At 40.6% G+C, this 27,688-nt stretch overlaps 1 protein-coding gene across 4 annotated transcripts in view; it reads left to right on the forward strand.

Moving 5' to 3' along the window:
- The window catches only part of FRMD4A (FERM domain containing 4A), a 386,584-nt gene that overhangs the window by 288,157 nt on the left and 70,739 nt on the right, over positions 1-27,688 (forward strand). For all 4 annotated transcript variants that reach the window (XM_066592026.1, XM_066592028.1, XM_066592025.1 and 1 more), the window contains exons 6-7: positions 1,586-1,642; positions 6,781-6,803. In XM_066592026.1, the coding sequence (XP_066448123.1) occupies positions 1,586-1,642; positions 6,781-6,803 (80 nt within the window). The remainder of the gene's footprint in view (positions 1-1,585; positions 1,643-6,780; positions 6,804-27,688) is intronic.

Raw genomic sequence — 27,688 nt, forward strand, 5'->3', positions numbered from 1 at the left:
CCAACTATAATGCTTTATTCATAGTACTGGGCTCCCTATATGGAGAAGAGAGGCCTTATGGGCCCCCTAAGGCTCCTGGGCCCGGGTGCAACCGCATCCCCTGCATCCTCTATAGTTACGCCCATGCTGGTAATATTATATAAAGTGAGTGGTGGTAATGCAGTTCCCTAATGTATTTAGGTTGGATACAAACAGGAACTTCATTTTAGTTGTATAATAACACTATATTTGATTGTTTATTATATACTCCAGGTTTTGAATTAATGGATTCAGTTTACAAAAATACATTTTTTATAGCTATACAATGTAATAATGTCATTTTTTAGATTTTCATGAACAAGAGGTTACCATGTATCCATTGAAAGCTATGCTTCTAATGCAATTGATACATCATTTATACATCATTTCAGACACATTTTTAAGTAATTTCAAGGGTCGCTTATCTACTACATGTACTAAGATGTTTTGACTAATACTTCAAAAACAGGCTGAAATCCTAACTGTCTTACTATGAAACTGGTTCTAGTGTGTATTAATGGAAATTTGATTGTAACTGGAACTGATGGGAATTATGATACTCTTTGTACAGCACTGTGGAATATGTTGGCGTTATACAAGCAGCAGCGAATAAATTAGATCCCTGGCTCTTTCTCATATGCATCCAGCATAGATACATCCATAGACCTTTGGGGGACTAGAGAAGCACTTTCACATCAATGCAAGAGACATATCCTAAGGAGATCAGATTGTTTTCCGTTCAGTAGCTACATGGGTTATTTTAATAAAGGAAGACAATAAAAGAAAAACAAAATAATGTAATAATATTAAGACCTGGGATGGTCCCTAAAACAAGGGAGATCTATCTGTTAACTATATCCTTCTCATGCTACATGTGCCTTGCTTCGTTGACTTGCATCTATTTGTGTACAATTGTAGTGTTCTATGGAGACCTCCATCCCCGCACGTGATCTAAAGCTATTCTTGGCCATTGATAGCTCCGTTTATTAGATATATGAGTGCATAAATAATCCATTTGGCAGTCAGAGTAGATTAGATATGAAGGGTCATACTTCTGTTGTGCCAGGAATACCTTTTCTGCTGGCTCAGCCTCCGGAAATCCCTTCCTTTAGCCAACAAATGTTTCAGTTCCTCGTGGTACATTTGGGAACTACAAATAGAGAACAACTGACAGCCCTGCGAACAGGGGAATTCATCGTACTTGACAGATTTCTCTTGTTTCCTTTTGAATAGGGATATTTAAGCTAGTGAACTTGTAGAATGTAATTGATAGACAGCATCAGTTGTATTATGGCTGTGTGATGGACAGCGGGTTACAAAGTATGTTAATCTTTGTTTAATTATGATGGGAATAACTGCAGGGCCTTTGACTGTTCCTATGTAAGGCAGAATGTATGTAAGAAGCGAAGTTTAATGCAGCCCCCCTTTCCTTAGCCTTCCATGTCACAATGTAATACAGACTTTGATGTGAAGCCACAAGAGTGCAGCTCTGCACGCTACATTATACAGCTCCGAGCAGCCTGTTCTCTGCAAATTCACAACATCTTTTTCTCTTTGCATTTTGCAGGAATTGATAGATGTTGACAGTGAGGTTGTTTTTGAACTGGCAGCGTACATCCTGCAGGTAAGAAGGCTTTCTTCACCACCAATCAGATGGGATCTCACATGGGGGAAAACAAAAGAAGATAATCAAATCTAAAGCATTGTCATCCACATCATACACACCACAAGCTTTCAAATGCAAAATGTGATATCAATTAAGATTGCAATGTTGCCTTATTTGTCAGAATCCATATGTGTGTAGGATATCTTGGCCGTCCCTTCTATGTCTAATGAACCCCATGTGACACCAAAGACTTTTTTCATTCTTATTTTTTAAGAGTCTTGCTTTGCTATTTACATTTTAAGACAATTTCCTTTGGTTCACGGTCAGAAATTGCTTTGCTCGTGCTTTCTTTGGCTGTGTAGACTGATTCTATTGTCACAATTGGTGATTCGTAGGAAACAAGCATTTTTAATGAGATGTACCAGTTCACAATACAGAGAAGAGAAGTCCTGACATCCATTTTCAATGCATTTATCCTGCTTCTGCTTCTACGTTTTTCGATATGGGGACAGAGAAGGAGACGTAGTCCAGTACTCCGAGGAATCTTCTAAAGTAAATTCTTCCAAGCTTTATTGAGTACATATAAAACAGGGTTACAAGCTTATGTGTTTTGGACCCAGTTATTGGGGGTCCTTACTCATTGCTGTGGTATGTCCATAAAACAGATCACTTAAAAATATATCCTGACCTCCTAATGCACAGGTTCAGTTTAATTGCGTCAATTAGCATTCTTAATATAATACATGCTGGAAAACTAGGTTGCATTATCATACCTTTCCAGGAAGAAGGATGCCGAGAATTCTCCTTTATATGCAGAGAGTAATTCAATAAAGCTTAGAGGACATTAGTTTAGAGGATTCCTCTGAGCGCTGGACTACTCCTCCACCTGGATACCGGAGCTGACACAGGTGCTATACAGTCCTTGCACCAGGATGATTCCACAGGTGTATGTCCTCTGAACTGGCACACTCTTTTTTGTTTTGTGCTTACTCATTATTTTCAATATGCAAAGCAGAAAAAAAAAAGTTGGAGGTCCTTATTACTAGATTGACAGTTCACTTTCAGCTCTTGCATGCTAAAGCTGGCCAAAGATTTGAAGAAAACCTATTATAAGCTTTGCAGCTGCGGCCATACTGACTTCCAAGATTTCTCTCTTTTCCTTCTACTTCCTCTCCTTCCTCTCATTATCCCATATGGGCTTTTCTTAGTTTAAGTTCCCAGAGCTGAGAATGTGCCTGTTGCATGGTCCGCACTACTCACCGTCAACGGGTGATGTCAGACTTCATTGACAGTGAGTGGTGGAAACTGCCCACCTGAAACATTCACACTGAAACTAAGAAGAGCCTGTATGGGAGGGAGTAGAAGAAAGAGAGAGACGGCATGACTGGGGGTGCAAAGCTAGGCAGCCAGCCCACTGACATGAGGACATGACAGGTGGTCTTAAAAGGTATGAATTGGCCACTTGTTTGTATGAACAATCCCACCAGCAAAGCTGCACATGAAAATGGGCAATCCAGTAGTCAGTTTAAAAAGACTCCGTCACCATCTTTTTGGCACTAATCTCTAAGGGGAAGCATAAGGTAGTGCCTGCCACACTGATGCCATTGCTATGTCTGCTGTGTGGATCTGTGCAGTACTTTTTGAGCAACTTGCTGTTTATCAATAGCAGCACATTCATAGAGGACTACTTGAAGTAGTCCTGGATATTCATGAGCTGCAGGCTAGCTCCACCCCCCATCCACTGATTCAATGCAATCTGCTTAATTCTGTGCATAGAGAGAGAGCTGCCAATCATTGGCTGGAGGGCAGGGTGGGTGTGGCTAGGCTGCAGCTCATGAATATACAAGACTAGTCCTGTGTCTGCCTTCTACTAATAAAATACAAGTTTCTTCAAAACTACTGCACAGACGCACAGAAGACATATCACTGCAATCAGTGTGACAGGTACTTTGTGGTGCTCCCAGTGAGGGCTGCAAAAAGTTGGTGATAGTCTCTTTTAAAAAAATAAACTGACTCCCTGGTACTAGGACAGTATGGCAAATGACTGGCCAGATTTACAGCTTCAGCCATTGTCAGTCAACATTTTCCAATCGCATCTTTGACAGACTATAGTCTGCCATTGGCTATTGTGAATGATAGCTCGTTGCTTTTTTTAAACCAATGTTCCCCAGAAATGGATAAAATCAGCCATTTTGGGCAACCATTATGTCTTGTGTACAGCCACCTCCTTACACAGGAATACATGATGTGGCATCACAGAGATACAGATCAGATGTAAAGACAGTAGATTGCTGCCCGCTTTGTTCAAACTATAAGCTGTTTCTTGGACCACTAACTATTCATTTCCTTATTGGTCAGGTCCTCAGCCTGGGCCACACACCATGTCCATCAGTGGTTCTCATGCTGTATGGAGAAGACAAGGGTTTGCGACCATCAGCTTGACAATGTAAATCCTATGTGTAATGTCACCAATCTCTCCTTTTCCTATAATAAAAGTCAAGTTGGTGTTATTCACTTATTTGCCAGAGGCAGTTTTTATAAAAACTAGTATATGTGTAAAGGATGCGACATGTGATGGTTGACGGCCCTGTTCCAATTTTTTTTATGGGGACTAGAAGCTTCAAGCTACATTTTTGTCCATTTAATCTCCATAACAGCATTTACAAGGTCTGAATTGAAAAAGAGCTGTACAATACACAGGTCATTGTTGAATAGCATTATTAAACCGCGCGATTTGCTGCTATGCAACGTTGCCATGTGACACTGTACAATAAGGGAATCAAAGAGGGCTAAGATAAAATAGACATAGATCAGGGATTAAGATCTTCCTAGCAATTTACTGTGGTGCTACAGCTGCTAAACTGGAATAGAAGAAGAGGCTGAATGGCCCTGTGGCATGCATGGATTTTCTGCATCATTAAGTTAGGGTTGTGGCAGTGACATGTCCCCCTCCCCCATGCTCTTAATTGTAAATGTTTGAAGGATAGTAAGACTAAAAACTAACATTAAACTCTCTAATGAGTTGCCTGGACCTTTTTAAGACCATTCCACAGAATTGAACTTCTCTGTAAGCAAGAACCCCTCAGCCATGGAAAAGTGTACTGTGCCTGTAACCTATTAGGCAGAGGGGCTTCCTGAACAACAAATCTATAAAATCCCAACAGGTTTGCGAACCTGAAATTTCCTTTTTTATGGACAATTTATCCAAAAATCACAGGCAGACGTTTTTTGTTTTTTTTCTTACAGAGAAATTCTAAAAGCACAATAAGTCCTAAAGATTATGTAATGCATGCTTATATATAGGCTCAATATATTGATATAAACTCATTACCAGCATTGACTGTGCATTGTAAAATGATCAGAATTGCAATCAGAAAAATCTGCACAAGCAGACTTAAAAAAAAGTCACGGGCACATCGATTTTTTTACACAGACACTGGAAAAAAGTTCCATACTTTATTGGCTGTCCAAGAATTTCTGGACTGTTGGCAACCCTGAGTCCCGGTCCAAAAGGAATGTTATCCACATGATATATTTTTGCAAAACATACTGCAAAATGAATGTTGATTTAATTTGATTATAATAATTAGCATGCTATTCTTCCTGAACTAGTGCCTGTCATGGTTTGTAAATATAAAGTTATAATATATATTGTTTGTAAATATAAAGTTATTTTAATTCTCATGCGTTATTGCCAACCTTAAAGGGGTTGTCTCGCGAAACCAAGTGGGGTTATACACTTCTGTATGGCCATATTAATGCACTTTGTAATATACATCGTGCATTAAATATGAGCCATACAGAAGTTATTCACTTACCTGCTCCGTTGCTGGCGTCCCCGTCTCCATGGCTCCGTCTAATTTCGGTGTCTTCTTGCTTTTTTAGACCCGCTTGCGCAGATGGGTATTCTCCCTTCGGCTCGGCTCGGCAGCCTCCTGATTGGCTGGAATCGGCACATGTGACGGGGGCGGAGCTACACGATGACGCGTACAAGGGGCGGAGCCGAAACGCCGCTGCTGCCGAGCCGAAGGGAGAAGACCCATCTGCGCAAGCGCGTCTAAAAAAGCAAGAAGACACCGAAATTAGACGGAGCCATGGATACGGGGACGCCAGCAACGGAGCAGGTAAGTGAATAACTTCTGTATGGCTCATATTTAATGCACGATGTATATTACAAAGTGCATTAATATGGCCATACAGAAGTACTTAACCCCACTTGCTTTCGCGAGACAACCCCTTTAACATTATCACTAAAGCCTGGTTTACACGGGCCGATGATAGCTCAAAGATCACTCAAACGATAGTTTGAGTGACAGCTTTGAGTGATCATTTTGCATAAAGTATTAAGTAGCTACTCAAGCTATAGCCCAAGGCTATTGTCTGCACTCACATCCTTTGTTCTCCACAAAAAACAATGCTATCAACACTCCCTGTGGAGAACTGCTGATAAGAGTAAAGGACGATTTTTAGGTTGGACTGAATTTAACAATCAGCCAGCATTGCCCGAAAAGCGCACGATGGGCGCACATTTACACGCACCGATTATCGCTAAAACGATCGCCGATGAGCGATATTTTTAGCGATCATCGGCTGGTGTAAATAGGCCTTAACTTGAGGAGGATACAGCTTTATTTATCAATGAACTATGCTATTATAAACCCTGAAGATATCCTATTTGTGCACCTCTACTATTGTCTTTGGTAGCACATTTGGGTATATACTACTATGTTGGGTAATATGTTACAAGTTTCAAAGAATGCAAAGGGGAAGGGTGTGGTTTCACTAAAATGTACATTTTACACAATACAGTTTAGCTCAATGGGGCTACATACCACAGTTTTCAAAAATTTCAGTGCAGAATATGGGTAGAAAACCATGACATTTTGTCCACTTGATCATACCCTGTTATTGCGGAGAGCCAAAAACATGTGGAGGATTACTTTGGCATCCGGACTCCCTTTCTCATGCATATATAAGATTTTCATGGGTTGCCCTGTAGTGTATATTTTTGTGTCTCAATGCTTGTACATCCAAAGTGTCAGAAATTGTGTTTTTAGTTCACAAACAGCATTAGAAACTACAAAGGCATAAGCAAGAGCCACAGTCTTACATTGTAACTGTCAGTAACCTTCTTTATCCTTTGTGTTCTATTTTAGGAGGCAAAGGGAGATTTTACAAGGTACGTGTATAACTTCTCCTAACTTTTTGTTAAGCTATTTATCTATAATGTAAACCTCATGACTTTATAGTAGGAAGGTACCATTTTCTCAAAATATTCCAAAACTCAAACATCTTAATTAACTGCTTCTTTTCCAGGTTTCATTTCATAGTTTGTACTTTCCAAAGGGGCAATTCCCTTTCAAAGCGGTTGCATCATTTATTTATATGTATGATTTTATGTATCTTTTTAGATTTTCAGTTGGGAAGGGAAGACTAATGTTTTAAGTTCCTTATAATAAACTCTGTATGTTACAAATGCTGCAACGGTGATTCTTCTGGAAGTCTTTATAGACATCTACATTTTAAATCTGAAAACATGTCCTATATCTAGATTATTGTGCCTACTGGAAGAACACAAATTATGTAATAAAAGAAACATCAAAGAAAGACGTGTGTCGTAGACCTATGAAAGCAAAATGTACGGTACATAAAATCAATTTGTTGTGGTTTTGTATGCACAGCTGACTTAAGTACATTCAGTAAAATGATCACAAGAAACACAACAGACGTCAGTTCAAGAGATTCCTATACTTCTAGATGATAGACAGCCTGCTGACTTGTAAATCCGTTTGCATTCCGCATGCTGGGATATGGCAACATGTAGAGAACTTTGTTGTTGTATATACATTTATGTCCACAACTGGTCTCTCATCAGCATTAAAGACACCATTATGACATTAGAAGGTTCCAGAACTGCAACAGCCAGCATTTTACCCAACTCTGCATGGGCTGTTGGAGACCCTAGAACACATCAAAGTATTGTAGCAGTCGGTCTTGAGCAGTTATGGATTATTTTTATACTGCACAGCAAACTTAATATTGTGCACGCTCCCTTTTTTTTCTCTTTTGGGCCTTATATACATTTTATCACAGAGGTATATATCCACATCCATCTTTGGCTGGTGTCTTTGGTATCGTTTCACATGTGCAGGCTGTTTGTTTGCAGTCCCTCCTCCCCAATCTGGGCTGGGTTAAGTGAGTGCTGCACATTAGTCTGCCATGAACAAGTAGCTCCTCCACACCATAGTTTGGCTAACTGCATTCTTATATTGTTATATAAATTTTATCATTTGCTTTCATCATGTGAGTTTGATAGTCTGTGCGAAAATATAAGTCTTGTAACGTAGTATGCTAGGCCGAAAAAAAACAAATGTCCATCCAGTTCAGCCTGTTTCCACCCCCATTGTTGATGCAGGTGAAGGCAAAAAAAAAACCAATGAGGTAGACACCAATTTACCCCATTTAGTGGAAAAAATTCCTTCCCAGCTCCATAATGGCAGTTAGAATAATCCCCGGATCAACAACCCTTCTGGTTATTTATTGTCTGTATCCTGTGATGTCGTAGTGCTCTAAAAGCATCTAGTCCCCTCTTAAACTCCTTTATCGATTTTGCCATCACCACGTCCTCAGGCAGAGAGTTCCACAGTCTCACTGCTCTTAAGCTGAGTTGACACAGGGCAGATTTGCCGCGGAAATTCCGTCCGGAATTTTGCTGCAGCAAATCCGCATGCGGCCGCTAATCCTGTGAAAAATCTCGTCCACGCGGGACGGCCAATCCATCGTGACAAAGTTGGCAGAAACCTTCTTCGAAGCTATCGGCCTTCTTTGAATGAAAAGATATTACCATAATTTCTGGGACCCATGAAAGGCAAGTTAAAAAAAAAAGAAAATATCTAATTATGTTTCAACTAATCATCAAAATTATAATAACCAATAATCTTTTTCTTTTCAATTTGTCCTAAAACTGGAGCACAAAAAACAGTAGTTGAAAACACCTCGACCCTAAGCCAAGCACAAATTTTCTGTGTGCCTTTTACTACCATAGTTCTATATAACATGGACATCCGAGCATGCACAATGGAAGCCAGAGTGACTAGGACGAACACAGAAGACCCGTCTTTTGCTAACCCATCCATTTAAGTTTTCTTCTATAATCAGATATGTCAGCTGATATATAATAACAACTTGCTATGGCTCATGTACATGACTGTATTATGAACCTGTGTTACAGCTATTCGTAACATGTCACTTATAGACTACCATGAGCACTAACTGTAAGTTGCTTTTAATTTTATTAGGACACTCATTAAGGTTTTTTTTTCAAGAATGCACATAGCAAAAGGTAATAGTATCCTGTGCTGTATTATGTAGCATTCTTAGCAGGTCAGCCTGCCAAGTTGAAATATGGCGCCATTAATAGGTTGTAAGCCTGTATGGTGCACTACGCGTACCATGAGGCCTGACACCCTGTATATGCCTTTTTTGTGGGCAAGAAAAGTACTAAGCAGCTGCCTCCGTCTATAAAAGAAAGATGTTTGAGTAGTTGTCCATCAGTACTTTGCGCCTCTATTTGGCACTTTGACTGTCTGTATGTTGAGGTATGTGGTGCTTCTATCTGTCCTCTTGTATCAGTTTATTGGTAAGTATTAGGTCGCTTTCTGAGATTTTTTTTTTTATGTTATAAAGAGGCTCAGTGAATTTTTTTTCATGAATGCATATAGGAAAAAGGTTGTGGTACCATGTGGTGTATTATGTCGCTTTTTAGGGAGGAGGGCACCACATGGCACCATGTAGAGTGCATGTAGCATAGGGCTGTGTGTGCTGGAGTACAGGCTCTGCATATACGGCTTGGTGTACAAATTAGTGCACATTTTCCTGTTTGACACCTTTCATTTTGCACTTTATCCTTAGTCTTTATATGATATTTTTTATATGCATAGAGCAGATTTAGAGAGCACGTAGCATAGGCTATGAGTTATATTGCAGTCTTCCGTGTATGTGTCTCTGCTTCTTTATTACTTGTTTCAACAAGATCTTGTTACGTGCCGAGATAGAAGTCTTGCCATCCTTGCTGTAGGCTCATGACATCTTAGTATATAGCATTGCAGTAAACAGTACAGCAAACATTTCTTTCAATGATATATAATAATATGTAATTACCATTAGATGCTTTCCACATAATTGTTTCTGTTTCCAATCATGACTTATTCCAAGAGATCTGTTATTCCTCCAGCACGTGAAATGTAGTTGTGAACAGGAGCCCAGGCATATCATATGCTGCAAAGCTTCTCATTATTTAACCTTTTCATTTCTGAGAAATACCCAGCTGGTTATGATTTGAATATAATAATTTCTAGTCCCATTTCCTGTACTCTAAAAGGAAAAACCTTAGGGGTCCGACCTTAAGATTCCCTTTCATTTTCATTGTATCATATTTCATCTTGGAACTAGGGAACACTGACATTTATATAAATGCAGTTTGTAAAGCTATTCCTTTCATGGCTTGTGATGGATGGCGGTCTCTGTGGATACTTTAAGGACACATTAACCATGGACCAGCTTCAACTTCCAGAAATAGTTTAAAATATGTATTGAATGCACAAGGTGTACATAACCAAGAACAGCATATCACTAGGGCACAGGGTGAACTTTAAGGTTGAGGTTGCTGGGACTTCGTAGAACTTTGAGTGGTTTTCCAACAAACATAAAATCTCTTGAGTCCCCCTTCCCCCTCCAGATGCAAAAAATTGAAATTGTGTTCGGGTACCCCAGTGCTGCCTTCCATCAGTCCACAACTTCCTGGTTTGATGACATGCTGACCATAATGATGCCGCATTGTCTAATAGGAACTTGAGTGGGTTTTCTGGTTGCCCTAAAACCCCTTTAATGCCCTGTGGCACATACCCCTGGTGTCCCAGTTGTCTGGCCAGCCAATTATCACCATGCTATATTGTATCTGCATCACTTTTTTATAATGATACACTGTATGATAAATATAAGCTGTAGATCCACATGTCAGAGCAAAATATATGTGGGTGGAGCTTTAACTGGGCTTTCACAAAAAAATGAAAGCTTCCCATGATATTCCGAGTGTATGAACGGTTAGTGACCCAATATACAATTGTTCTTTAAATTGGATTCAACCATATGCCCTAAATAGAACAGGTCCGAAAGCATTTACCTTTAAGTTCGCTTTCAGAGGAGTGTATTTTACCTCTGTATTTGGTCCGTATTTTTGTGGGCTGCCATATGGAATTAATGTAAATCTGTGTATCTGTTCACATTGCATTTTTTCTTAAAAAGATAGCATAACCTGTTTTTTACTTTTTGCTATTAGTTTCTAATGGGCAAATACGGCTCCGTATTTGTCCAGTAGAAAATAAAATATATGGAGGCAAAAACAAATCAAATACAGATGACCTACGGTTGAAATGTCATCTATAACGGATCTGTATTAGACATATTGTACTTCTGAAACTGAACTAAAGGGGTTTTACAAATTATATTTTTAAAAAGTCCATGAAAGGGTCAAAAATAAAAAACTTACTCGTACTCACCACTCCATTCCCCCTCCAGGCCAGCACTGCTGCTACAATACTCTATATATGTTACTGCTTCAGCCAATCACTGACTTCTGTGGTTTATGGCTCAAGAGCACTGTGGTCAGTGATTGGCTGCAGCGGTTACATGTGTGTGTATATACAGAACATCACTGCTACTGGTAATGTAAACAAGTCCAGTAGTGGAGCCAGGAGGGGTGGCGCTGGACCAGTGGGAGATCAGAGCAGGGAGTATGACTATTTTTTATTTTTAACCCTTTCCTGTACATTTTTCTATGACTTGGAAAAAAATACATAACTTGTCTTAATACAGTCTGAATAATTTCCTCAAAAAAATTATTTTGGCTGTAGCAAAAAATTCATTCATTGCTATCAAGTTTTGCAGGAAGAATGTATTATTACATGGTGCATGTACAAATCAATAGGCAGCCATGTATATATGATTGTGCTGAGTGGGAGCCATCCATTCTTTGCCACTCCATATGATATCCATATGCCTTAATAGAACAAGGAAAGGGGTTGAGTTCGTTTAATGGAACATTTCCACAAGGTATTATGATATTGTAGGATTAGAGATGAGCGAGCATACTCGCTAAGGGCAATTGCTCAAGCGAGCATTGCCATTAGCGAGTACCTGCCCGCTCGAGAGACAAGGTTCGGGTGCCGGCGCGGAGCAGCGGTGAGTTGCGGCAGTCAGCAGGGGGGAGCGGGGGGGAGAGAGGGGGAGAGAGGGAGAGAGAGATCTCCCCTCCGTTCCTCCCCGCTCTCCCCCGCAGCTCCCTGCCCGCCGCCGGCACCCGAACCTTGTCTCTCGAGCGGGCAGGTACTCGCTAAGGGCAATGCTCGCTTGAGCAATTGCCCTTAGCGAGTATGCTCGCTCATCACTATTTAGGATGCATTCACACATTCAGGATTTGATGCAGATTGAAGCACGGCCCAGATCTTCACCACATCCACTGACATTTCATATTCAATACAGGTGAATGTGATATTTCATACAGCGAAAAAAAATTAGCAAAGAATAATTACCACATTGTAGATTTTTATTATTATAGCCGATTCTGCATGAAATATGGCAGTCCACTGATTGTAGACCCGCTGGCCAAACCGTGGCAGAAAAACCAAGTGTCAGCTTCAGAATTGTGCAACAAATGACATATTTGAAAAATACACATTGGATTTGCCTATAGCATATTCTTAGTGTGATAATTGTGATAACTCGCAAGATCTCACATTCTGAGACTCTCTGAAGTTGCAGGGGTTGCCAGGAGGAAAGGGGGCTGTCGTAAGGATGAAATTGGAAGTGGGTGACAAACTTTTCTGGAAACGTCTGAGGATTTGTCCAGTGAATGGAGTGTTTTAATTTATATTTTTTGTAATAAGTCCCAATGAGTAAAACCTTCATTCTCTCCATTGGCTAAAGCATAACTCTGCAATATCAAAACTCCACAACACTATAAACACATATGTAGCAGAATAGTCTGTGAAGATGAAGCAAAATGATCTAGGATAAACATACGCTGTTTATTTGTATTTGGTTTTCTATGTCCGCAATGAACGGGTTACAAAAAATCAGCAGCCGGCCAAGAAACGTAATATGGCTTTAATCTTTCTGTTACATCTCATGCCATATGGGGTGGGGGATTTTTTATGTTTCCCATAAGCAGACACACAAAAAAAGCCTTTTAAGGAAAGCTGTAAGTGTGTTTAATAAGCAATGGAAAGAGATACCTGATTTGTCAGATTAATTACTTAGTGAAACACGAGCTAGTAATAAATATTGCACAAAGCTAAACCCTATAGAAACAATCACACCTACTATACACTGTTTGTGTTTATATGTATACACTCCGCAGTCGGCAGCAAGTCATGGAAGGTAGACTCATAGCTCCGGGTGCTGAACCAATGCCAGGACCGTTTCCTCACTCACCAGGTTTCAACAAGTGTCTGCCCGTTTTAAACTGTTTTCTATAAAAAGAACATCAAATAATTGAACGTTGTACAAAGAAAAGTTTATGTAAATTAATATAGTTTTCAGTTTTGACAATTTGGTGAAAAGTTGAGTGACTTTGAAAAATACATTGCATTACTTAGCTTGATCCGGAGTGACAATACTCCAGAGCTGATCATCACAGTTCTGCTGCTTGCTTTTGGAAAGACTGAACAAGCTTGTTGACAGACATACAACGCAATAATCTAGTTTTTTATACATCAGATTACTGTACAGCGCCTGTTATAAAGGCAGTTTACATATACTCAAGATTCAATTAACTAAAATGTATTCCTGGACCTCAGGATAAGACCCCCTGTATTACATGCCCGGCATTCCTCGCACTTCTCAGCATTTCTGCACTCTCCACCATCAACACCTGTACACAACAATTGCAAATGCTTTCTACATGCCATTCCCAGGTAGCATTCCGCATAGTTGTTTACACAGCAAGGATTAACCCAGGAGCTGGGCCAAGTTTTAGTAACACTAGGCTTCTATTCTGAGTGTCTAAATAAACTAGATCCTCTTCTAATCTTAAATTGAGGTTATATGTTTCTTTTTGGGGGAGAATAGATACATGAAGCTGTCCAGGGGCGTAACTAGTGTCCTATGGGCCCTGGGGCAAACTTTGGACCCCATTCTGTAAAGATATATGCCTCCTCCTAGAAAAGTGTATATATTCTCAGACAAGGTAACTAACTATACAACAGTTTTCCATGTTTCTATGCCTATACAGTCATATATTTACCAAATAATACCACTATACAAGTAATAAATATACCGCCATACTGTTACTGAACAAAGTTCAGTATACCAAAGGCCCATTTGCACGCAACGATTATCGTTCAAAATTTGTTCAAACGATGGCATATGAGCAAAAATTGTTGTGTGTAAATGCTGTCTTCGGCTGAATGATGATTTTAACGTGAGCTTAAAATCCATTGTTTAGCCGGAGAACGATAACAAAGACTGCATGCTGTGTTCTGCACGGGAGTCAGAGATTACATTGTATTCTGCAAACAGCCCATGCAAGAACAAAGGAGCTGTGTGCAGAGCACAGACCACATGCTGGGCTCTGCAAACAGCTCCTGTGGGCCCTTTTACATGCAAATGAAGCTGATTAAGTGTTAATGGACATTAGTGTCTATTAACACGTTATGCAAAACAATCGCTAAAAATGTAAATCTTTTTAATCATTTAAAAGATTGTCTTTGCATGTAAATGGGCCTTTAGACCAGTATTACCAATAAAACCACTAAACAAGCCAAACAATGTTGCCACACCAGGATTACTGCCACTAACACTACATAGTACCTAAATAATGCTACTATACTGATAGTGTATAAAACCATTGTGATTACAGTACCGTTTATTCCAGTAATCACAGGTGACGTCTTCTCTGACTAGTATCGTTCATGTTCCCTTTTCTTTTCTATCCGAACCAGACCACCATGCAGAATTTCTCCAGCCAGAACTCATCTCTACAAAATTTAAACACAGGCATCCTTGGCTCCTCAATTTTCCAGTATCTGCTCTAACTTTCCACCATTTACAGAAGCACTCCATCCACAGTGACATAGACAGTATTAATAACTAACCCGCAGTACCCTTCACAATAATAATTTCCACCTTTTTCTGCTCACCTAGTAATATAGTCGCCCTCACGGTGATAATGTCCCCCTTTTTGCTGCCCCTCATAGATAGCAACAATGCCTCCCTTGTGCAGCCCCATATATAGTAATAATGATGCTCCAATATATAGCAATAATAACCCTTGTTCTGTCCCTATAGACCATAATAATGCCTTGCTTTTGCTGCTCCATTAAATATTAATAATGCCCATCATATAATGCACCCAACAATAGGAATACTGCCTAATGTCCAGATCAATAGGAATACTGGCCCACATATTTTGCCCATATCAGTAGGGATAATGACCCTCATATTATGCCCTTAGTGTGAATAAGGGCATAATAAGGGTGAATACGTTCTCTGTAGATCAGTGCCCAGTGCAGGTGGCGTGATGCAGTGATATCATAGCACCCCCTAATATCCTCAGCGTGCATGAAGCTCTGGAAGGCTGTAGGCTTAAAGCAGCCTGCAGCCTAGCAGAGTAAGTAGCGGTGCATGGAGTAAATGACCCCTAATCTGAAGTGATCTTCAAATGGATGCCAATCGTGTTGAAAGTGGTGTTCGCCCATCGGGTGGGCCTGCTTCAGTTCATAGCCCAGCCACAGTTGCACTCTCTGCGACAGCAATTGTTACGCCACTGAGGCCATCATTCGTTACTGGTCTCATAAACTGTTTAATCAGTACAGTAGGCAGAATACAGACAGTCATAAAGTATTAGCCGACCCGAGTATAAGCCGAGTCAATAAGTTTTACCACAAAAAACTGGTAAAACTTATTGATTCGAGTATAAGCCGAGATATAATCGAGTATATACTAGGTAAAGAAAAAATGCAATACTCACCTCCCAGCCGGCGTCTGTGTCCCCAGCGCAATGGTCTCCCCGACGGTGCAGCAAGCTGCTTCAGACTTCTCCCCACTCTCCTCTCTCTGCTTGGTTTTCAATTCCCCCACCGTCAGTGCTGTGTAAGTAAGCGCTATGATTGGATCGAGCGCCAACCAATCACAGCCAGCGCTCGATAAACCAATCACAGCCGTTCAGTGAGGTCATTCACTGAATGGCTGTGAATGATCGAGCGCCGGCTGTGATTGGCTGGCACTCGATCCAATCACAGCACTTACTTACACAGTGCTGACTGCGTAATAATTCAAAGCTGACCAGGAAGATGACAGCGGGGAGAATTCTCAAGCAACTTTCCGCACCGCCGGGGAGACCATCATGCCAGGGACACAGACGCCGGCTGGGAGGTGAGTATTGTGGGGGGTATTTTGTTGTTTGGGTTTTTTTACTTCACTCGAGTATAAGCCGAGGAGGGCTTTATCAGCATAAAAAAATGTGCTGAAAAACTAGGCTTATACTCAAGTATATATGGTAAATAATTTTGGAGAATCTTTTTGTAGAATTTTCTTAGGTTGTGTCCCTACACAGTCCAACCATGTTAGCACTAATTAGACAGTGTCAGACTGTCTGGGGACACACTCCATTGGAGAGAGAATGTTAGTTTATTCACACAGACCGTGTAACAAAGGAATTGTTGGGAGCAGAGGTCTAAGAAAAGCTGCTCCAGAACTGCTATTTCATTATTGCAGGTATTTACTAAAACAAACATGACTGGAGAACTGATGGGTCCTCTCTAGAGAGTACCTGCCCTGTAATGCTGGAACGCCCGTGTTCGGTTGGCCATTTTCAGCTCCTCCCCACAGCTGAAGATAGCCCCATATAGCGCTATATAAGTTTTATATAGGGCCATCTTCAACTGCCAGAAGGAGCAGAAAACGTCCAACACCGCACGAGTGCTCCAGAGTGAAAGTGCAGGTACTCTTTATAGGATGAACAAGGCTTTGGCAAATGTTCATTGAAAATGAAAGTCTAAAGCTGATCATAGAGAAAAAGTTAACTGCTGCACTTTTAGCCCTGATTTCCCTATAAATATGCTTGGCAGGATATGCCTGTTATTTTAATAGGGCTGGAGGAGATACATGTCTGGCAGAGACACTGCTCATCTCTGAAGTTTGTGAACAAATCCATGCTGCACATGTATATAATATTGCTCAACATAAACTTTAACATCAAAGTACCCCCAAAGTACTCCCATCACTCCTCTCCTTGTACTAATAGATGCATTTTAGTCAATAGCAACTCTGCACGCTCAAGAAGTCAAACAGCTACGACAGGCTGGCATAGGGACAGCACTCGGATGTCTCCACCAAACAACTCCTCAATATACCCATGGCATCCTGGACAACTGCACTGTAACCTGGAGAAGACCAGGACAGACAGGGTCACTTCACTGTGTCTTGGTCCACCATAGGCAGAGGGAGGGGTTGGTGAGACAATTAGAATATTACAATTTGCCCAGCAGCTGTAGGTGCTTTACTCTAAACTCAAACTTCAGTATATGTAATCTGGGACACGGCAACATTCTGTTCTTGCTGTTTGAGAATGGAGGATCGGTCATCAGTAGTGATTGGTGATGATCTGCCGCCCTGAACCCTGGTTGATCAGCTATGTGCCGTGTTAAATACTGGATAGCAGCTGTCAGTCTATGACTGTGTATTCACCTAGCAAAGTAGTACTTGCACATCTAGCAGAGCACTACATTATTTGGGCATGTAGACTCATTTTTAATGGTCAGATTCGCACAGTAATATCTAGCAGTATTAAAGGTGACTAGTGATGAGCAAACTTTCGAAAAGTTCCATTTGGACAGTTCTTCAAACTTTTGCAATAGGTTTAGTTATGTCCAATTTAGTATAGACCAGAACTGGAGGTTCACCAAGCCATAAAAGCCACTCAGAATATTATACAAGGCTGTTACTTAGTGTGATCCATCAGTATTCAGGACTAGTGTTGAGCAAACTGAATCAGTAGAACCCTATTTTGGGTAGAATTTTGCTAAAAGCTCGGTTCGGGTTTGTGTAGAACTAAACTTTCAGCAAAGTTCGACTCGAAACAGGGTTGTACTGGTTCGGTTCAATAAATGTGACTATTATGTATAACTAAAATACCAATGTCAATCTCTTTATTCATGTTTTTCAATTAGCGCTTGCCACAAAGTAACAATGAAATTATTCAGGTTTTGGAGATCTAGGAAATTTGCCTATATTAATTATGTGGAATATCAGGTCGATCTGTTCAAATAATACTTTAAACAAGGCCGTGCCGTTAACTAGAAGAGAATCCCATCAGCTCTCAAGGCTAAGAATCTAGTGGTGTACTGTAAACATTAGAGGAGAAGCCAAGTGTTTCCAGGCAAAAATATGATCTACACTAGAAAAAATAGTACCAGATAGTGTTGTGAATTTCCCTGCCAAGTCAGGCACCACATGCTACGGGAACTGTGATAGGCATTTGTTGGATTTAGACCTAAAATACCACATTGTTTGTCACGCATGGTTATAGGAAAGATCAATGAATGCAATGGATTTGTTTAAGACATATGTTAAAGCTTGACCACAAAGATGGTTAAGAAAGAAACGTAATGCCTATGTCTGCAGTTTCTATCTACTACTTATATTTCACATACTGATTACTCAATAGAACAGAAATAGAAATTCTCAGAAGTACATGAAAATAGAAATTAAACTACAGATTCCCATTAATACGCTATTAGTTTACTGTCTACAAGAGTTGTTCTTTTTAAATCTAGTCCAGGGGCGTAACGATAGAGGAAGGTTGCATCCGGGCCCGGAAGTCTTATGGGGCTCATAAAGTCTTTCTTCTCCATATAGGGAGCCCAGTACTATGGATAAAGCATTATAGTTTGGGGCCCTGTTACAGGTTTTGTATTGGGGCTCAGGAGCTTCAACTTACGCCTCTAATACGCTATACACCTTTGTAAAGTGTAAATTATAGTATGTGTGACCCCCAAGTCATAGGTTTGTCACATACTTTTTCCACTGTTGCATAATGCCTGGCACTGTTGCCGGATGGCTCTGTTATGGGGCACAGCTATAGGATACCCCTGTTGTCAGGGCATTATTGTTGGATGCCTATGTTATGTAGCTCTGTCGCAGAATGGATTATAACTGCACTGCTATTGCCCTTCTCTGCTTCACACTGGGCATATGTGATGATGTAAAAGAGTCTGCAGACGCCATGGTGATCCAATTGCGATTTAAGTGTTCCCTTAATTTCTTGTGAGCGGTGTAATATCCCACACAGGATTTGGATAGTCGCAGCAGATTACCTGAGCAAACACATTGAACACATTGTCTGTTATTGCTACTCTAAGCCCACAGCAGGGGGTTTAGAGTTTTTGATACCACAATTCCTCCTAAGTGTTTATTCATACAGGGGATTTTAACGCCTGAGTTTGAAACTGACAGAACTTGGACCCATTAAAGTCAATGTTTGTATTCACATGTGCCATTTTTTTCACGGATCAATGGTGCATGTGAAAAAGTTGCTGGATGTCCTATTTTGTTGCAATTCTTGGACCAGAATTGCCCATTCGAATCAGCAGGTATGGTAAAAAAAAACAGAATGCACTCACATGACTTGCATGCACTCCGGATTTTTTTTTCACATGCCAATTGACTTCAATGGGAGTTCTAAATGACATCCGTTGGACCACCTTCTATTTTTTTGATGCACGTGAAAAACATATGACACACTAATGACACGTTGAAAATGCAAAAATTGAACAAAAACTGATGTACAATACATATACACGCCCAGTGGATTTTCTTTCCTAACCGAAATTGCACTCACCCGTGTGAATATAGCCTAGGGTGGAGAGGGGTAGGGGCCTTCAAGAAAATTCACAACAGAGCTGCTCTATTCATGGACCTCCATGGGTCTTCTTTAGCGTTATTCCCAATATGTTCCCACGTCTGGATTTTCTATTTTACATCTGTTGTACAGATCTTTATGAATACATCTATTGACTGCCTTTTGCACTTTAGCTCAGTGGCTATAGGTGTTTGTGTGTAAAGTTTTGTACTGTATGTTCTGTAATCATTTGTATATTGATGTCTGCTAGCAGTTCTGTGTTTGTACATAGTTCAAATATTTCCAAATGTGGTTATGTTTACATTATGTGCGTCCCTATTAAAACCAGTGATTGAAAACACTGCAGATATTGTGGCAGAATACGTCCATATAATCATTAGTACCATTTACCTAAGTAACAGTCAAGGAACTGTCTAAACAAATTGTGCTTGTTGGCTGAACAGTCCTGGCACCGGAGTATGAGAGATTGTAAAGTAAGAGATGAAAGTGTTGTCTGCATGTGAGCCGTGGAGCGGGATTTACAAGGAGAGAAAGCGCACAGCTCGCTCGCTTCCAGGAAGAACCCTGTTTCATATTGTATAAACATGTGAGCGGATCAAGCTGCATGGACCGTTAGCACTTTTACCTGACTTTTGGTAAAGTTACGTCCCTTTATACCTTTCACTACCGTAAATTAGAAGACATCATTTTACTGATTTACTCACGTCACATTGATTATATAGCTTAATCTGTATCCAGGCTGTAATCACCATAGCAGTCTCTGTGCTAATGCGGCTCACAATCTACAGATGGGACAAAGCTTCCCTCCATTGTGATAGCACGGCGCAGAATGTTAGAAAGCTATTGTTCTCTTAAGACAACAAAACCCACTGCAAAGTTAGGGGCTGTTTACACCAAACGATATATCCTTTCAACGAGGGAGTTCGCTTATCCGCTCGTGTCGCCGGTTTATACAGGCAAATACATTGTTGGCTTGTTCAAACAAGAAATATTTCAGTCATTCACATTCACTGTATAATGAATGAGAATGACTGAACAATTGGTATTTAAACAGAATGATAAGGGAATGAGCCAATGATGGTTTTTATGCCTGCATAAAATGAATGATGAACAAAAAGGAAACACTTTATCGTTCGTTGTTGGCTGCGTTTTAGACTGAAGGATTATCGTTCATTTTTGCTTGTTTGAATGGTTTTTTGAACAATAATCGTTTCGTGTAAAAGGGCCTTAATTCAAAGTGTAAATAAACCATCTTGATAGTATCACACATCATGCTATCACGTTGTGTTAAGAGTCAAGCTGAAGAGTAAAGGCCCATTTATATGCAATGATTATCGCTCAAAATTCACTCAAAGGCCATTGTTTGAGTGATAATCCTTGTGTGCAAATGCTCCCATCATTCACTCTTTTCTTTTTATGTGAACAGAAAATCCATTGTTTAGCCGGAGAGAAGATTACACGGACCACATGCTGTGTTTGCTGTCTATGGTGCTGTATTCTCTACGGGAGCGCTGATTACATTGTATTCAGCAAAAAGCCAGAACAAAGGAGCTGATTGCAGAGAACAGACCACTGGCTGTTCTCTGCATACAGCTCTGAAGGCTCATTTACATGCAAATGAAGGTGATAAGCTGCTAATGCACATTAGTGTCTATTAGCAGTTTATGCAAAACAATCAGTATGTTTTTGGAGTTTTGAAAATATGGAGTACTAAAAAGAAACCAAAATCAGCAGGGTGTGAACATGCAAACTATTTACTTGCATTATTTTTGGTCATATTCATAACCAGGAGTTTAGGACTGGAAGGCAATAGTGCTAACCACTGAGCCACCATGCTAGACTGATTGCAGTAGAACTGGAATCATTACATTGTCTATGTAAAGATCACGCTATACAGTAGTTAATTTATGTGCACATGTGACAATTTCTCATTGAAATTTCTTTGTCTGTCCCATATATAGAAGCAGTTTGTAAAATACATGCACACGCTGATGAAACAAACCTTTTCACGTATACAAGACAGATTTTAGGGCGGTTTCGCTTATTTGCACGTGCAGTATGAAGAGAATAGAACCAATTGTTTTAAATGGGTTCATTCTCATTTTTGCTCCTGCACACATTTCATTTGCAAAAAAAAACACAGTCTGCTTCATTTTAGTGCGCATTTGTGCACCAAAGGCCCCATAGGAGTCTCTGAAGGATGCTCAGATGTGCACCCGAGACCCACGTGATTGTGCAATATGCTGCGCTGTTTAGTGGGGAAAAGAACACACTGGGACTAAATTAGGCTGAATAGCCTTTTAACTCGGGGCGCAGCTACGTGACACAGCTGCACCCATGTGACTGGTCCTGGTCAGCACAAGAAGTGCAGTAAAATGCATAGATAGGCACATCATAAAGTGCTATTCACTGCAAAAGCGCTATGGTATGTGTTTTGCGCATACGCTCATGTAAGGTCACATACACTAAGGCAAAGTCCACATATGGAAGATGTTTTCTACAGATTTTGTGTGAACTTCAATCCATGCGCTAAGAGTAAAATCTGCAGTAAAAATCTGTGGCTTTTCCACAATATTATTGACTATGTTGCAGATTTGAAAATCCACAGCATACTTTGATTTTCTTGCAGATTTTTTTTCTGCTATATGTAGAAGAGGTTTTGAACATCCTATCCACATGTTTTGTACTGCGAATTGCTGTGGATTTGCAATGCAAATGAACAACAATTTTGCTTAGGATAGATCATCAATATCCGATCCATGGGGGTCCGAATCCAGGAACCACCAATAGTCAACTGTTTGAAGGGACCTTGGTAATTGAAAAAGTGCTGCGGCCTCCTCTTCATGCCTGTGATATCATGTTCATTGGTCACATGGCCTTTATGCAGCTCAGTCTCATTCAAGAGAATGGGATTAAGCTGCAATACCATGCATGGCTGCTACATAAAGAACGGTGCTGTGCTTGTACAACGAATAAGCAACAGCACTTGCCTGAGTGCTATGGTCTTTCAAACAGTTGATGGGCAATGGTGTTGGGAGTTGAACCCCCATCGATCTGATATTGATGACCTATCCAAAGGATAGGTTATCAATATTTAGGTCCTGGAAAACCCCTTTGTAATATGTAATGATTTTGCTAAAATAAATAGCAAAACTAATGTAATATTAATTCTTGATGTTATGCTGCACACTTGATGCTTGTGGGGAAAGCGTACAACTTTCTAACATCCTGCTCAGTCTGTTTTAATAAGCTACTCGGTTAATTCCTGTATGTTGCTATTTATCACTATAGTTTCCTTTGCTGCTACTCTCTTCTTCAGGTGTGAGAATTGGCATGTACACAACAGTTTACTGCAGTGAAGAAATAGTAAAACAGTTGTTAATGCTTAAAGAAGTTCTCCATCTGAAATATACTAGTTATTAGTATTATTTATAGTACCCCTGTTTCTGGTGGTGCAATGCGCCACTTATAATATAATATAGTGAATGACATCATCACATGTAACTCACTGAAGGACCTGTGATGACAGTTGGAGTTGGTCAAAATATTGAAGGACCTGTGAAGACATCACAGTCATGTGATCAGGGGCGGAGCTCAGCGCTTCAGTGATTCAGCTGCTCTCTGAGGTGAAATCGGGGCTGGGATGAAGGATTTGTAATTATGTCACCGTTATGTGATCAGGGGTGGAGCATGTAACTCACTCACTCAATGAAGGATCTGTGATGGCGTCACCATCATGTGTTCAGGGGCGGAGCATGTAACTCACTCAATCACTCACGGACAAGTGGTCGTTAGTACTTTGATTGTTTGCAAAGTACTGTCAAGTCTGTATGCCCTTTGGTGATGGCTATAGGGGAATTAAATACTTGTTCATCAGTTCCAAAACCAGCTCAATGCTGCCTGCTGAAGGTCCCAACAACAGGCACCAGGAGATCAGCTTATCATCTGGGGAACCCTTCTAAGGGACCTTTCACATGGGACAAAATTGTCTGAAGCCAAAAACTCCATTAACTTAATGCCTTGTTTTGGTTAATTTAAAAAAAGACTTTCGACAAGCCTATTGAAGGATGTACTGTTGGGCAGTATATAATTAGTAACTAGTTTGTCTTGATGACTCTTCCAGTTTAAAGCTGGATTGGCACTGTGGCTGAGATGAGAGACTGTAAAATGCAGGTTGGCAACTTGTCAAGCCATGACATTCTCTATCTCGCTATGCAATATTATATCAGATTTTGTAAAAATAAATTTAGGTGAAAAAAAACCCTCCTTAAATGATGCATAACATTCATTGTATCTTGCATCTGCAATGATTACTTATCTTCTAGTAAATATTTTGCACAGATAAATTAAATTGCTTTCACCAGATGTTCTTCTTAAAGAGGGCCTGTCATGTCCTCGGTTCAGCGGGGCTGGCTCCATAGTTTTTGCAGACAGGACATTGCTGATTCTAGTGCAGCTTGTCTTTTGTGTCTACTCCTCCTCCACCATTCTCATGAGTAGATCTCCATTAGTTTTGGCAGCGAACAGTGTCCTCAGCTCACTGTTAATGCATGACATCAGCTTTTTTTCACATTGACATCACCCATTGGCACTGAGTGGAGAAGACTGCCCATTTGACAGATTTGCAGCATCGGGAGCTAAAACTAACATAGTTCAGTCTGGAAAAACATAGTAACATAGTATGCTAGGCTGAAAATAGACAAATGTCCATCCAGTTCTGCCTGTTTCCACCACCACCCACCCTTATTGATCCAGAGGAAGGCAAAAAAAACACAGTGGACAGAAGCCGTGGGAGTAGACATAAAAAACAAGTTGCACTAGAGGCAGCATGACCGCGGCTGCAAAGCTATGCTGCCATCCTAGCTGAGCTGAGGACATGACAAGTCCTCCTTAAGTGGCCACAATATGCCTTATATAAGACGGAAGTGAAATGCTTGTAAAAGCATCAGAGGAGAGAAGAACTCAAGTGTTATGTAGAGATGAGCGAGTATACTCGCTAAGGCACATTACTCGAGCAAGTAGTGCCTTAGCCGAGTATCTCCCCGCTCATCTTTAAAGATTCGGGGGGCGGGGAGCAGCGGAGGAGAGCGGGGAGGAATGGAATGGAGATCTCTCTCTCCCCCCCGCTCCCCCCCCCCCCCCCGCTCTCCCCCGCTCCCCGTCGCAACTCACCTGTCACCGGCGCCGGCAGCTGAACCTTTAGAGACGAGCGGGGAGATACTCGCTAAGGCACTACTCGCTCGAGTAATGTGCCTTAGCGAGTATACTCGCTCATCTCTAGTGTTATGCCATGCCGAATGTGTGTACGGTGGTGGTGCTACCATCAAATTTAGATTTTGTGGATCTGTGGGTAGAATTTTTTTTATGTAACCCACTGGACCAGTGATAATTTCTCTGAAAAACACCATGCTAAATGTAAAAAATAAATACTTATGGACGAGGCGAGATCGTTAACTGTTTGGAGTAATCCAGGGATTTAGAGAGAAAGACAGACCATGAAAATAAAACCAGTTCAACCATTATAAAAGAGAAACTGTTGTGCAATGACATACTAACATTAAATACAGCGTAACAAGTCAGCATATTTCATGTTTAATTGTGTGCACAGAGACTAATAGTATTACTGAAGTATGATCCCTTAATATCAGCTCTCTAATAACAGGGTACATGCTAGAAAGGAACAATAGGGAAGGTATAAAAGGACCTGAATTCCTTAAGCTGTAAAGAAGATGGCTGAGGGACTACAAAGCTGTCCTTTGTCTGCAATATTTTCTCATCCATACTGGTTTACACTCCTTAGGCATCTGTTAGCACTGCCATTATAATTTGCTTTAATTTGTTATGTATTAGGACAAAAGCTAACACTGCATATACTGTGCTAATAAAACAGACATGTATATTTTATGATTCATCGCTTGAAAAGGCTTTTTTGCAGTTTAATGTTTTCATTCACACTTATGCAGCATTTTGCGAGACATATTTGGGGAAATCCAGATTCCTTTGAGTCAAGGTCACGGATAGGCAGTTTTACATGTGGGAAAGTTAATTCCTTCACTTCCTAATTCATCACAAGTATTCTATAGTATGCAATACTTAAAGGGAACCTCTCGGGATGTTTGTGCTGCCCCGTCTAAGGATAGCATCATGTAGTGTCAGCCTTCCACCATTCTCCTGCTGCTGATTGATGCTTTCTCCCCATTACTGGGCATAGAGATAGAACTGTCAATCAGTGGCTGTCAATCAGCCAACATCTCATGAATACATCAAACTACTCATTCACAGCACTGGCAGCACACTGCAAGAAATAATCCTGGAACAGAATATATATGCTGATTCCAGGAAAAACCTAGGCCTACAATCAATGTGCCCGGCACTACTGCATGCTGCCTTCAGCAGCAAGGTCATGACCAATTCCTTTAATCATGATTTACGATAACACGCTACATTTTGGTAACTTACTATGCAATATTTTGACACATCATCTACTTATTGCACTTACTGTAATCCACTTAAATAAAATAGACTTGGTTCAAAGTTTCTCCATTAAAATGCCTACTTTTACAAAATGGTCAGCATCCGGCTGTATGAGGATATGACCCTGTCAGATGGCATACTTGGTAGTAGCGTACAGTAGTTTGAAGGTTTTGGGCCCCAGTGCAAAAGCTATACCTTGGTCCTCCCCCAAAACAGAAGCACTGTTACAGTACTCGAGAATTATATATATATATATGCGAAAGCCCTCACTGACTCGCCACTAATTCTCTAACTTCCTGGTGTAGTACATTTGCCTCCATGTGTATATGCTGAGGAGGATATAACTGACCTTTGTGTAAAACTGAAGAGAATCGAAAGCTCCTTTATGTGTATATACTGGGGAGAACATAACTGACCTCTGTGTGCATATACTGAGGAGAATCTAACTGACCTCTGTGTGTATACTGAAGAGAATATAACTGACCTCTGTATGTATATACTGAAAAGAATGTAACTGACCTCTGTGTATATACTGAAAGGCTGTAAAGTACATAATGAAGTGGCCATGGACTGCAGGGATGGAGCATGCCTTCAAGGCTAAGAAGGGACTGCAACCTCCAGTCTGGGGTTAAATTTCAATAAAAAGGGACGTTAGCTTTGATAACACAGAATAGTGAAAAAGAAAAGCAAGGAGAAATCAAGATGGTGCCTGATCAGACAAGCTGCACTGCATTGAAGTGAGAGTAATATGCGTAGGAGATATCCAGAGTGTGACAAGCAATCAAGTTAGGGGTGCAGCCATGGAAAAATGTGTTGTTGCCGGAAATGCCCTTTAAGAACTCTTTTGATGAGAGCCTGGCGTGGCACTTCCATTTATGGAAACATACTAACATAGTATGTATGGGTGAAAAACGACATATGACCATCCAGTTCCATCTTTTAACCTGCAATGATGATCCAGAGGAAGGGGAAAAAAATAGGAAAAAATAATCTTCCTCATTTTAGGAGAAAAAACTCCTTCCGACTCCAAATCTGGCAGTCAAAATAAATCACTGGAGCAACAACCCTTCTCAAGTAATCAGGGACTTACAGCATGTAATATTTTAATGCTCAAGAAAGGCATCCAGGCCCTTCTTGAACTCTTTAAGTACGTTTGCCATCACCACATCATAAGGATGAGGTATAAAAAATTAATAATATTGAAGGGATTGTCAGTTGTAAACCATTGATGGCCTATCTTTAGGACAGGCCATCAGTAGTGGATTGCTGGGGGTCTGCCACTAGTAACCCAGCTGATCAGCAGAAGTCATGCACTGAGATTATTTCTACAGGAAGCAGACATCTCTGTTCCCACAGCTCTGGTCAGGCTTGGTATTGCAGGCCATTCACTTCAATGGGAACATGGCCTGCAAACCCAGTTGAGCCACCATAGTGGGAATGGAGATGTCTGCTTCCTATAGAAATCAACTCAGTGCACAAGTGCTTCAGCCCGGCAATCAGCTGATTGGCAGGGTTTCTTGGTGGCAGAACTCCTGTTGATCTACTATTGATGGCCTGACTTGCAAATAGGCTATCAATAGTTTTACGACTGGATAACCCCCTTTTAAATGAAGAATACAATTTTGGAGGAACATCTGCATTTTTAAGTAGCCTAGAATTATATTGTCTGAGAA

This window comes from Eleutherodactylus coqui, chromosome 2, assembly GCF_035609145.1.
Source record: "Eleutherodactylus coqui strain aEleCoq1 chromosome 2, aEleCoq1.hap1, whole genome shotgun sequence".
NCBI classification, from domain to species: domain Eukaryota; kingdom Metazoa; phylum Chordata; class Amphibia; order Anura; family Eleutherodactylidae; genus Eleutherodactylus; species Eleutherodactylus coqui.